The sequence below is a fragment of the Panthera leo genome, chromosome D1 (assembly GCF_018350215.1).
Source record: "Panthera leo isolate Ple1 chromosome D1, P.leo_Ple1_pat1.1, whole genome shotgun sequence".
In the NCBI taxonomy this organism is placed as follows: Eukaryota; Metazoa; Chordata; class Mammalia; order Carnivora; family Felidae; genus Panthera; species Panthera leo.
In genome coordinates, this window is record NC_056688.1 from 64,874,324 (window position 1) to 64,886,853 (window position 12,530).

Consider the following 12,530-nt stretch of genomic DNA (forward strand, 5'->3'; position numbering starts at 1 on the left):
TCTCTCTCAAAAATAAAAAAATAAAAAACATTATATATATATATGTATATATATCTATATATATACATATATATATCTATATATATACGTGTATATATATATATATATATATATATATATGCCTTCTGCCCTTTCATGATGAACCTAGGCCTCAGAGTTTCTATTCATAGGGTTCAGCCTGCCTGGATCCTTCAGTCAGTGATTGAAAAGTCAGCATCCTGGATGTATGTACTTCCTTATCCTAGCTGGTCAGCATTCCTAGGAAGGCCATGCCAATGATCTCTCCCTGCCTGCCTCTTAGCCATGTGGCTGGAGAAAAATACAAAAGCTAACCAGATCCTTGAGGTCTCCAGGCTTAGCTGGGCTCTCTCATAATTGATCAATGCCTTTAATGACTCACTCTTGGCCCCTCTTCCACTGCCCAAAGACTGAGTCCCACCCTTGCACTTCCATTCTCAACAGATCACCATGGCTCCACTTCCCTGAGAAAACTATCACTTGACAGGAGGTCCTGCAACTCCCCTTCATTCCCCAATTCAAAGTGTCTGATTCTTTTTTAAAAAAATTTTAATGTTTACTTATTTTTGAGAGAGAGAGAAAGAGTATGTGTAAGGCAAGGAAGGGGTAGAGACAGAAGAAGACACAGGATCCGAAGCAGGCTCTACACTGACAGCAGAGAGCCCAATGTAGGGCTTGAACTCATGAACAATGAGATCATGACCTGAGCTGAAGTTGGACTCTCAACCAACTGAGCCACCCAGGCGCCCCATGTCTGCTTCTTCATCTACCCCTTTCTCTTTTCCTTCCAGAGAGAAAGGTCTTCAGGACATTGACATCAAGGTAAAGTTCTTGGTGATGAAGTATCCACAACCAACTCAAATAAGTAGATAGAGGTCCCAAGGGTCAGTTCGGAGCAACAACACCTCTTCATCACAGGTGATTCTCTCCTCTGGCCTTCTTCCCATGGGATGATCTCAGGGGATCAGCCCTTGTAAGGCAGACCCACTAGCATCCATAAGGGAGGCCACAGCCTGGGGCAGCCTCTCTTGCATGTCCCTCACTCTATGCAAGAACATCTCTTTCATTTAGACTTCTCTATTCAGGTCCTCTTTCCTCCCTTCTTTCATTAGATGGTTCTTCTCACATGTATATTCAATCTTTCTCTTTCCTCTAGATCTTCACCCTTAGTTTAAAGTACACTTAAAACTCTTCCAGTCCAGGGGACTGAGAAGTGGCCCCTTCTCTAGTCCTATTGTTCCCCTCTGCTACTGCCTTAAATGTATCCTCTCCTTTCCACCAATTCTCTTGAGAGAGCAGCCAGCACTCACTGCCATCAGTTCCCACTGACCATTCTCTCCCACCTGAATTCTGATTTCCATGCCCACCCCACCATCAATTCCTCAAATACTGTTCTTCTAGAGTTGTTAAAGATCCCAGTTACAAAATCCAAGCCTCGAGGAGCCTGGGTGGCTCAGTCAGTTGAGCGTCCGACTTCAGCTCAGGTCATGATCTCACAGTCGGTGAGTTCAAGCCCCGCATCAGGCTCTGTGCTGACAGCTCAGAGCCTGGAGCCTGCTTCAGATTCTGTGTCTCCCTCTCTCTCTGCCCCTCCCCCACTCATGCTCTGTCTCTCTCTGTCTCAAAAATAAATAAAGCATTAAAAAAAAATCCAAGTCTCTTTTCAATCCTCCTCTGATAGGCTGTTCACCTGTGTTTAGGGGAATTAAAAGAAAGAACATATGTCTGCCCAGAATATTGACAGGGGAGCTGGATCATATAAATTCTAATTATGGAACGTAGTTCCAAAGAGAAAGCAGCTCTTGGACATGAGAGTAAGGGCTGAGAAGTCCAACCTCACCCACCCACCTTGCCAACTAGCTGCCAGGACTTGACCTAATTAAGGGAGTTGATTGGTTTCCTAACAGGCAGATATCATCATTCCCATTGTACTGAGAAGGAAACTAAGACTCAGAAAAAATTATAGATTGCCCAAAGTTACATAGTACACTAGAATCAGAGCTCCTCCCATTACATAGCAGTGATAATAGCTACCACTTAATAATAATAACTGCTGGGGGTGCCTGGGTGGCTCAGTCGGTTAAGCGTCTGACTTTGGTTCAGATCATGATCTCATGGTTCATGAGTTCGAGCCCCACATCAGGCTCCCTGCTGTCAGTGCAGAGCCTGGTTCTGATCCTCTGCCACCATCCCCCGCCCCTCCCCCACTTGTGTTTTGTCTCTCTCAAAATAAATAAACTTTAAAATAATAATAATAATAACCGCTGTATATCAGGCATATGCTGAGAGATTTACAGAGGGTTACTCATTTAACCCTCTCCCAAGTATCTCCACCTGATCACACTACAGTTCTGCTTGGATGTCTAATAAACATCTCAAGGATGACACCTCCCAAATTGAACTTGGGATCTTTTCCCAAAAAACTGCTCCACTTGTAGCTTTTACTATCTCAACTGATGACAACTTCTTCATACTAGTTGTTCAGCACACACACAAAAATGGAGTCATCCTTGACTCTTCTCTTTCATACCTCACATACAATTCCTCAGAAAATCCTGTTGTCTCTATCCTCAAAATATGTCCCTAGTCTACCAACCTGTCACCACTTCCACTGTTACTGGCCTAGTTCCCACCACCGTCACCTCTCACTTAGGCTACCTGCTAATCTCCTAAAAAGTCTTCTTGCTCTTTCTCTCTCACCCTCCTCTCCTCAACAACCACCTCTCCCTGGCCCATTCTATTCTTCTCAAAACATCCAGAATGATCCTTTTAAAACTAAGACTGATCATGGCCTTCCCCTGCTCCAAACCCTGCAATGGCTCCCCTCCTCTCTCAGAGTAAAAGTCAAAATCCTTATCATGGCTTAGTACGTCCTTAATGATCTGCTCCCCAACTCCTATTCAAAGGTCCATCTCTGCTATTCCCCATCATGATATGAACACACCAGCCACCAAATAGTCTTCTCACATACTCCAGGCCTGCTCCTGTCTTTAAAGCCTTTGCATTGCTGTTCCTTCGACCTGAAGGCTCTTCTCCCCAATTATAGCCACCCCCCTCACCTCCTTCAATCAACTCAAACCTTGCATTCTCATTGTGACCTACCCTAACTTCTGATTCCCCCTTACTCCCCGCTAATTTTCCCTTTTTCATGGTTCTCATTATCTTCTAACATATTATATAATGTACTTATTTGTCTCCCTCCACTAGATGGTGAATTTTGGGAGAACAACAATCCTTGTTTCATTCATTGATATATCCCAAGGGACTAAAACAGCATCTGCCACATATTAAAACTGCTGAATAGAATAAGCCACCGCATTGTCTTCTTATGACTCTGTCAAGAAGTGCCGTTAAAGGCACTTTACCATTCACTATCCTGGGGTGCTGGGTGGCTAAGTCATTTGAGTTTCCAACTTCCACTTAGGTCGTGATCTCACGGTTGAAGAATTCGACCGCCTCCGCTCTGCGCTGACAGCTCAGAGCCTGGAGCCTGTTTGGATTCTGTGTCTCCCTCTCTCCCTCTCCCCTGCTCCTGCTCTCTCTCTCTCTCTCAAAAATGAATAAACATTTAAAAAAAAATTTTTTTTTTAATTCACTGCCTTTTTGAAGTCTGAAAACAGGAATTACAACCCATTCTCCGCTCTCTGGGTCCATCTGGCGGCAGCTGCGCAGACTGAGCTGTTTCCCTTTCTCAGCGGGGGTCCCAAGTTTGCTCGGAACTATTTAGCTCGCCTCTCACTGAGTGCTCATGGGACAGAAATTAAAGAGCACAAACTCAGCAGGAAATTGTAGTGCCGTGAGAAACATCATCAGTGACCAATAGGCACAAAGATCTGGTTCACGTGGTGCATATTCAGCCTATCGTGCCCCTAATATTCTTCAACTCACTCCCTTCCGTTCCTGGCTCCTTCTTTCTCGACAAGATGGCCACACCGGCAGCACCGGCGAGTGCGTCTGCCGCTACTCCAGCTCCAGCCGCAGCTCCAGCCGCGGCCCCACCCTCGGTCCCAGTCCCGTCCCCAACCCCAGCCTCAGCGCCAGCCCCGTCTCCTGCTCCAGCGCCGGTTCCGGCTCCAACGCCGGCTCCAGCCTCATCCTCAGACGCGGCGGCTGCAGCGGTTACGACCGCGGCTCCGGGCCAGACCTCGGCCTCAGCGCCGGCCCCAGCGCAGACCCCTGCGCAGTCACTGCCCGGTCCTGCTCTTCCAGGCCCCTTCCCCGGCGGCCGTGTGGTCCGGCTGCACCCGGTCATTTTGGCCTCCATCGTGGACAGCTACGAGCGACGCAACGAGGGCGCTGCCCGAGTTATCGGCACCCTGCTGGGTGAGTGGTCAGACACAATCGTCTGAATCTTCTTCCTCCCACCTCCTTTTTCTCTTGTTCCCCTCCCTTCCCATCCCCATTGACCTCTTACCTATTCTTCCATGCCACCTTCCTGCCGCGACTTACCTCCTTAAGAAACTTGAACTTCCCTGCCACATTTCTGTCACTTCGGGTGGCATAAAATACGTAAGCAGTAGTTAGTTACTGAATAAAAACCGTATGCGGAATGATTTACATTTTATTTTTAATCTGCCCAGTAGCATTTCAGGCCAAGTATGACCAAAAATGAGTTCAGATGCTGAGTAGGAAGTCAGAAACATTTGACTCCCTAAACCCAATGACCACGTTTTCCCCCCTTTCCTACGGACTAAATTTCTTTATTTTCTAGGTGTTTACAAAGACATTTTTAACCACTTGAGAAAGGAGTGGGGAGATCTGTAAAAAGACATCCCTTTGAACAAGTAAACCGGTTTGTCAGAAACTCGTTTAGGGCTTCAATAATCCTCTGTTTTCCTAAAGGTTTAAGCCTGATCTTTTTAATTTATTTGTTTATTTTTATTTATCTTTTTAATTTACATCTAAGTTAGCATATTGTGCAACAATGATTACAGGAGTAGATTCCTTAATGCCCCTTACCCATTTAGTTCATCCTCCCTCCCGCAACCCCTCCAGTAACCATCTGTTTGTCTGCCATATTTAAGAGTCTCATATGTTTTCTCTCCCTGATGTTATACTATTTTTGCTTCCCTTCATTTATGTTCATCTCTTTTGTATCTTAAAGTCCTGATATGAGTGAAGTCATGTGATATTTGTCTTTCTCTGACTAATTTCACTTAGCATAATACCCTCCAGTTCCATCCATGTACTTGCATATGGTAAGATTTCATTCTTTTTGATTGCTGGGTAATACTCCATTGTATGTATATAGGGGTGTATACATCTTTATGCATTCATCCATTGATGGACATTTGGGCTCTTTCCATACTTTGGCTATTGTTGATAGTGCTGCTATAAACATTGGGGTACATGTGCCCCTTTGAAACAGCACACCTGTATCCTTTGGATAAATACCTAGTAGCACAGTTGCTGGGTCATAGGGTAGTTCTATTTTTAACTTTCTGAGGAACCTCCGTACTATTTTCCAGAGTTAAGCCTGATCTTCTGTCCATTAGTCTCCCTAATATGTTAAAGTAATTTGTAAAATGGAGAAGCACTAGAGAGAGGTTACTGATAATGTGCCTCTTTCTATGGGTACTGCTGATCCCATCAAATTAATTTTCATTCCATCTTTGTCCCCAATTTTGGATACCTTTGTGACATGTAATAGTTCTTCCACCATAGAAGACAATTGGTGTATTGCAAAGAAGACAAGATTGTAGGTAGATTGCACCAAATATTAACCATGTGCCTTGGAACAAATTACCTAAAGTCTAGTTCTGTCGGGGGGGGGGGGGGGGGGGTGCTACTTAGACTTGGGCTTTGCAAGAGCAAAATTATTACCAAGAGCATCTAACTGCTGGGACACATGAGCTACAAAACAGCCATTAGTTGCCATCCTCCACATCAGGGCTCTACCCCTGCAACACACAAACATAGTCTCTCTTTACTTATTTTTGAAGGTTTAGCATTTTACAGGAACTTTAATTGATCCATTGTCTTCCAAACATTGCCAAAGTTTTTCTGAAACCAAGACTTTGTATTCTCTTTGCCACAAGTGCCTTCCCTGATCTCCCTCATTTGTTCCAAGTTCCACTCATCTTCCAGGTTCCCAGGAAAAGTGTTAATTAAGTATCAGTCCTTCATCCCATACCGCCACCCTCACCCCCACTCCTAACTTCCCAAAGTATAATAGCTTTCTGTAACCATGTCCTGCTTTGAGCTTCTGTAACAAATGATTTTTGCAACATTAACTTGGCACTTGACAAAGACTACTCTTTCAGCTGCACTGCCAAATTTTCCAAACTCACATGCATGAGCTATTTAACTAAAGAAACAGTTCTCCACTGAGGGAGAGTATTAAGTACCCCAGATACTATAGTGACCTTATTTAGTGACCTGTAATCTACATCTTAAGATTCTCTTCTGGACTGGGACCATGGTACAATGCTAGGTGTTACAGGGATAGTACTTACTGAAAAATGAAACAGACTCTTCTTACTAGGAGCTTATATATTTACTCAGACATTAATTCATGAAACATTTAATTTGGCTAAAAGAAGTCAGTGGTATCTTTTAAGTACCATAAAATTGTTTTAAATATTTGTAATTTAAAGTTTGATAAAACAACATCTACTCTAACCTTCAATTCAAGATGAAGATCTACTCATTCAAATAATTAGAATACAATATGATAAATGCTCTAATAGAAGGTTATTATAGCGGCATGGAAATATAGAAGACTCAAAACTGCTTCAGAAGTCTGAAATGGTCAAGTCTATTGAATGCTGATGAGAGGTCAAATAAGAGAAAAAGTATTTACCCACTGGGTTTGCGGACGTAGTTTCACCTAAGGGAGCAAAAACCATAGTGAAGTGGAATTAAACAGACACAGGCGTGGGCAGCATTGTGGTCACTAGTATAGAGGGCAGGGCTTGAAGCCTGGTATGGGCAGTGCCAGTAGATTAGAAAAAAATGGAGAACCCAAGGGACCAGCAGTCTTAGGTCAAGAAACAAACGTAATGGGAGTAAGGGTATCAAAACTAGAATAGGAGTTTGTGGTAAAAGACTGATACTCATGTTTAAGGTTCACAGGTAGAAGGTTTCTGGATGGTGATGGGGCTAAGGTTATGACCATGGGACTAGATGACTGAAGGGAGGTACAGGTGAAGCTCCCTAACACTGTGCTTTGGGACTAGGCTACTGTATGGGTGCCCTGTGTAGACATTATTAGAATTTTCCAGGTAGTTCTGCAGATTGAATTGTAGGGAGAAAGTCTAGAGGCTGAAAATGAAGGTCATAGAAAAAAGACCTGGAGTAGGACTGGTAGCAGGATGGAACAGATAAGCAGAAGACCACCTTGTGAAGGAAGAATAGACCCCATATGTTGATGGCTAAAGCAAAGAGAGATCGCTTCAGAGCTTCAGCTCTCTGGAGAATCCTGGTCCCACTGATGCATATGGCTAACTTAGAATTTACGAATTCAATTTGTTCATTGACTTTGAGGAGGCCTCTGAAAGCATTTGGAAAGTGGTCGGAGGCTGCCGAGTGCCCTAGGGTCTTGTAACACGTGGACAATTCTCTCTCACAGGCACCGTTGACAAGCATTCAGTGGAGGTCACTAACTGCTTTTCAGTGCCACACAACGAGTCAGAAGATGAGGTGAGTGGGAGCTTGAGCTGCCACTGTGTGGTCTATAACTGTTTGCTAGGCTCTCCTTAAGGCTTCTCCTGCACAATACGTTGTGCTTCTATAACTAAAAGTTCAACAAAGAACCTTCTTTCTATGGGTACATACTTCCTGGGCCTCTTGTCTGCTGGGGTGGGCTCTGGCCCTTTTCATCCATTTTTTCTATGGACTTCTAGCTTCTTAGCTTCCTTTTCTGCTTTTCTTCTAAGGTGGCTGTTGACATGGAATTCGCTAAGAACATGTATGAATTACACAAGAAAGTCTCTCCAAATGAGCTCATTCTGGGCTGGTAAGTTGGAGTTGGGGGAATGGAAAGTGTTCGTGATTGCCAAGGTTTTTTGCTACCAAGCTAGTTATTCTACTCCCTTTTGGAGACAGAGTATTGAAAGTGTATTACTTCAGGGATCTGTGAATTTAGAGTGTCTTGCTGGCAGTTCTAATCTCATGAGGCCAAGAATATTTACTTTGAATTGTAGCTTTTACTGAGCCAAGTATTTTTGCCTTGCTGATGACTTGTAATGTTTCAAGAGCTCTGAGTCAGCCTTTGATTTGAGTTAATACAGTTTTCAGTGTAGTCTTTTTGCGTTTAGGTTGCACTGGGGGTAATGCTACCTAGAGACATCCATTTTACCATTGTGTTTGGTATTAATTTACATGTAGACTTGAATCCACAACTATGTTTCATTTTCCAGGTATGCTACAGGCCATGACATTACAGAGCATTCTGTGCTGATCCATGAGTACTATAGCCGGGAAGCCCCCAACCCCATTCACCTCACCGTGGACACGAGCCTCCAGAATGGCCGCATGAGCATCAAGGCCTATGTCAGGTGACCGGTGTCTTGGGGCACAAGGCCATAAAAGGCTGTCTGGTTCCTACCATGCCTGGATGACACCCACCTCCACCCCAAGCAGGTTTAATCCTTCAGTGTATAACTCATTGCCTCATAAGGAAACCCATTCCTCCCTCTCCACAGTTATCACTAGAAGGGTTTTACTCTGAAACAAAATTTGTCCCTCAAATATCCACTTGCTGATACCAGTTGTACCCCAGATTTCTACTTATTTCTTTTAACCAATTTCAGATGACAGACCTTTAGGTATTTGAGCAAACTGTCATGTTTTTCCTGTCATCGTTTCTATAAGCTAACTCTTCACGGTTCCTATAGCTGATCCTCGCTGGTATTTTGGTCATGTTCACTGCTTTTCTGAGTAACCGTTTGTTAATCATTATTCCTGGATACACAGGACTCAGAGTCATACAGATTAAAGGATGGCTGTCCTTTGTGACTACATCTATTACCCCAGGGTCGAGTACAGTTTTGGTGACAATAACATTATAGCATTGACACGTTGAGCTTGCAGGCAGTTAAAATTCCTGTTGACAGGGGAGGCATGCTGAAGAAGGGGCTGCTGGGAGAGTTGGAAGGATTATCTTTTCTGGTTAGAATGAAGGCATTTCTTAGCGTATCTCTTACGCTGTTTGATTTGGTGCACTTTCTGCGTGTGACCTAATGTAACAGACTTTGGTCCAGGTGAAAATATATAGTTGACATAGTAAAGGCAGTCACCTTTAGTGAGATTTCTTAAAGCACCTAATCTAGTCTTGGTGGGCTGGAGTCAATTTGCTTTTTTCAGTGCTAATGAAGGGCACAGTCTCATAGAAGACCTACGGGTGGATATCTGGGCAGCCAGCTCCACAGGGAAATGCAGCGTCCTGTTTCATCACTGATATTGCAGTGAGTGAAACAGTCCTCTGAAGGGACCAAGTCAGATCTGCAGGCTGAGTCCCCTCTCGCAGGCCAGGCTTCATTGTGTGTGAAGTGAGCTAAAGGAAAAATGTGACTTGCTCCCATGAGACCTCAGGTTCAGGTGGTTTCAGCCTTGTCTCAGAACCTTGGAACCCATAACCTTGGTATGACTGCTTTCCCAGCCTGGACTAGACATGGAAGCCCTCTCCCAAGGCTATTTATTTACCTTGACTTCTCTCTCCCCAGCACTTTAATGGGTGTCCCTGGGAGGACCATGGGGGTCATGTTCACACCTCTGACCGTGAAATACGCGTATTATGACACTGAACGCATCGGAGGTGAGTAACCTTCCCATACCCTCTTTTGAGGTCTGACACTTTTCAGGGCACAGGGTAGCTGCTCTCTAACAAGAATGGAGGGCTTTGGGTAGGTTGAAGAGGAACCGTTGATCTAAAGTCTGTGATGATTAAAGTCACAATCGTTCTCCATTATAAACGAACTTCCAGGAATTATTTGTGCAATTAGAATGGGAAATTATCAGCACCACAGGCTACGTGGCCATTCATATAAGACCAAAACCAGTGATTAAGCTCTAGCAGGTGGAAGAGAAGCAGCTAAGAGCAGAGCAGGGTTTCAGAGAAGTTGGCTGTATCCAGAGGGAAGTGAGAAAGTTAGCAGAATGATTAGAGATAGTCTCTTCCCTGATGGAATGACTGAAATGTCTGTGCCTCTTCTATCCCCCAACCTGTTCCCACAGTTGACCTGATCATGAAGACCTGTTTTAGCCCCAACCGGGTGATCGGACTTTCAAGTGACTTGCAGCAAGTAGGAGGGGCATCGGCTCGCATCCAGGATGCCCTGAGCACAGTGTTGCAGTATGCAGAGGATGTGCTGGTGAGGAGGGGGAAGGCGAGAAAGGAGGAGGGCATAGATCTCCACTCCGAGATCTCTGAGAGGTGTACTGGTGAAGTGACAGTCCTTGGTGGTGAGAATTAACTGTGCCTCACTGAATCTTTGTTTGGTGCTTAGTCCGGAAAGGTGTCTGCTGACAATACTGTGGGCCGCTTCTTGATGAGTCTGGTTAACCAAGTACCCAAGATTGTTCCTGATGACTTTGAGACCATGCTCAATAGCAACATCAATGTAAGTGCCATCCCTGAGCTTCTGGGAGCTTGTGTCTTCCCCCACCTCAGCTCATGCACACAAATGTGAAGGGAGATGACCTAGAGGGGAACAGAGGAGAAAGGGCTTTGCCGTTGGCCCCTTGCAGTCCAGGTTGGGAGGAAGGAAGAGATGGTACATGTGTTTGGGGAGGTCTTCTGCCTTCTCTTCTTTGATTCCATTGTCTCAGGAACTGCTGATACTACTGTGACTTGCTATCTAGATTCATGGTCAAAAGAAATGCTAAATTCAGAGGTTAACGAAAATGCAATTTCTTATTTTCCCCATCTGGGTTCACAGACTTCCCGCTCCCCATATCTTACCCCAGATCTTGGCTAAAGCACCCCACGTTTATAAGTGTATCAGTAAAGAAGAGAAAGTGTTCTCAAACATTTCATTCTTATCTTCCACCTTTGAGTCTTGCTCAACCTCTTCTGAGCTGTTATTTATCCAGGACTGCCCTCTACCCGGTGTTCACCATGGAGCTGGCCAACCCCAGACTTTCTTCTCCCTTTCTGCCCAACCCCTCTCTTATTGTGGCTTCTTCCTCTTCCAGGACCTGCTGATGGTGACCTACCTGGCCAATCTCACGCAGTCACAGATTGCCCTCAATGAGAAACTTGTAAACCTGTGAATGGGCCCCAAGCAGCACTCCTGCCAATCTGGGCCACCCCAGGACTCAGAATGGAGTGTCGTAGGATGGTTTCCTTGTGGTTTGAGTCACACTGAGTCAGTCAACTGCTTGTGACTCTAAATAAACATAGCCTACCTTTTGTAAATGAATCCATCTTATATGAGTTTACTGCTGGGTGGAGGGAGAGCTCATGCAAAAACCAGGAAGTGAATACTTGGGTAGAAGTTGGTTGTGTGTTGGTGACTTGCCATCAGTAGTTGCACCCATAACCCAAGTCCAAGCCACTTTTCACCTGCCCCCAGACCAGACAGCCTTCTTTGCACAGTGGTTTCACAGAGGTACTTTCTTCCCGCTCTTTTGCCTATGATTAGAGCAAACTGGACCTTCAAAAAAACATTTTTGTCACTTCTCTTCCATAGTGCCTCACATGAATGACAGTACAAAGTGTTGCCCTGTGCACAATTAGGAGGACCTAGAGCATGTGTTGGTGGGTGAGTGGAGAGGAACAAAGGAGTGGGTACAAATCTCAGTCCTGGGACCCATGAGTACATGCTGGTGGGAAGAAAGTCTTCTCCTGAGGATTAACTGCATTTTACCAAATTTTTCTTTTGGCTTTCAGTCTGGAAAGGTGTCCACTGGCAATACTCTGAACCATTTTTTGATGGATCATGTGGGGTTTCCACAGGAAGTGAAAAGGAGAATCCATGCAGGGAAAATAATTAAGGGAATTCAATGCTTGATCTGAACTGAAAGAGTAAAGAGTGTGGTCAGGGTCATAAACTACTTGAATAGTAGAATGGAGCTATTTGCCACTATGGTTCGCGGAGGCAAGTTTAGGATCTATAGCTTAAATTTAAAGAGATATCCCCCAAACTGCAAACTCCTTCAGTACTATGTGTAACTTGAAAGCACCATCAGGCTGTGTTGAGCTCTGCCAATGGCTGAATCTAAGCAAAGACTAGATGATATTTCCCAGGGATTTTGTAGACTTCAAACAGCCCTTTCATCTGATTGCTGGAGTGTTCTGCCTGGCCACTGCGAAATACCTTAGGTTGAGAAGAAATGGGTCATTATTCAGGGACTTACGGTTATGTTACGTGTTGGAGTGGAAAGGTAAATGAAAGCAAGTGGGTATCAAAAAGGCCCAGATTGTAATTCTGTTTCTGAGACATGTGACAAGTTCTGGGGGTCATAAGCTATGAATAGTAATGATACATTTTTACACGTAGGCATGAAATGACAATAGTTACGCCAAATTGTGAGGTTAAAAATAGCATGCACAATGGGAAGAGGGTTGA

At 44.5% G+C, this 12,530-nt stretch overlaps 1 protein-coding gene across 1 annotated transcript; it reads left to right on the forward strand.

Moving 5' to 3' along the window:
* The first annotated feature begins 3,915 nt into the window (after positions 1-3,915).
* Positions 3,916-11,381, forward strand: EIF3F (eukaryotic translation initiation factor 3 subunit F). Its single transcript, XM_042905120.1, has 8 exons — positions 3,916-4,341; positions 7,589-7,659; positions 7,896-7,975; positions 8,379-8,516; positions 9,684-9,775; positions 10,195-10,331; positions 10,467-10,580; positions 11,155-11,381. The coding sequence occupies exons 1-8, from the start codon at positions 3,942-3,944 to the stop codon at positions 11,230-11,232; spliced, it is 1,110 nt and encodes a 369-aa protein (XP_042761054.1). The 5' UTR covers positions 3,916-3,941; the 3' UTR covers positions 11,233-11,381.
* The last annotated feature ends 1,149 nt before the right edge of the window (positions 11,382-12,530 follow it).

Coding starts and splice junctions, on each gene's coding strand:
- EIF3F (XM_042905120.1), top strand. CDS start 3,942: ATGGCCACACCGGCAGCACCGGCGAGTGCGTCTGCCGCTACTCCAGCT. Junction 9,776..10,194: donor TGACACTGAACGCATCGGAG/GTGAGTAACCTT, acceptor CTGTTCCCACAG/TTGACCTGATCATGAAGACC. Junction 10,332..10,466: donor AGTATGCAGAGGATGTGCTG/GTGAGGAGGGGG, acceptor TTTGGTGCTTAG/TCCGGAAAGGTGTCTGCTGA.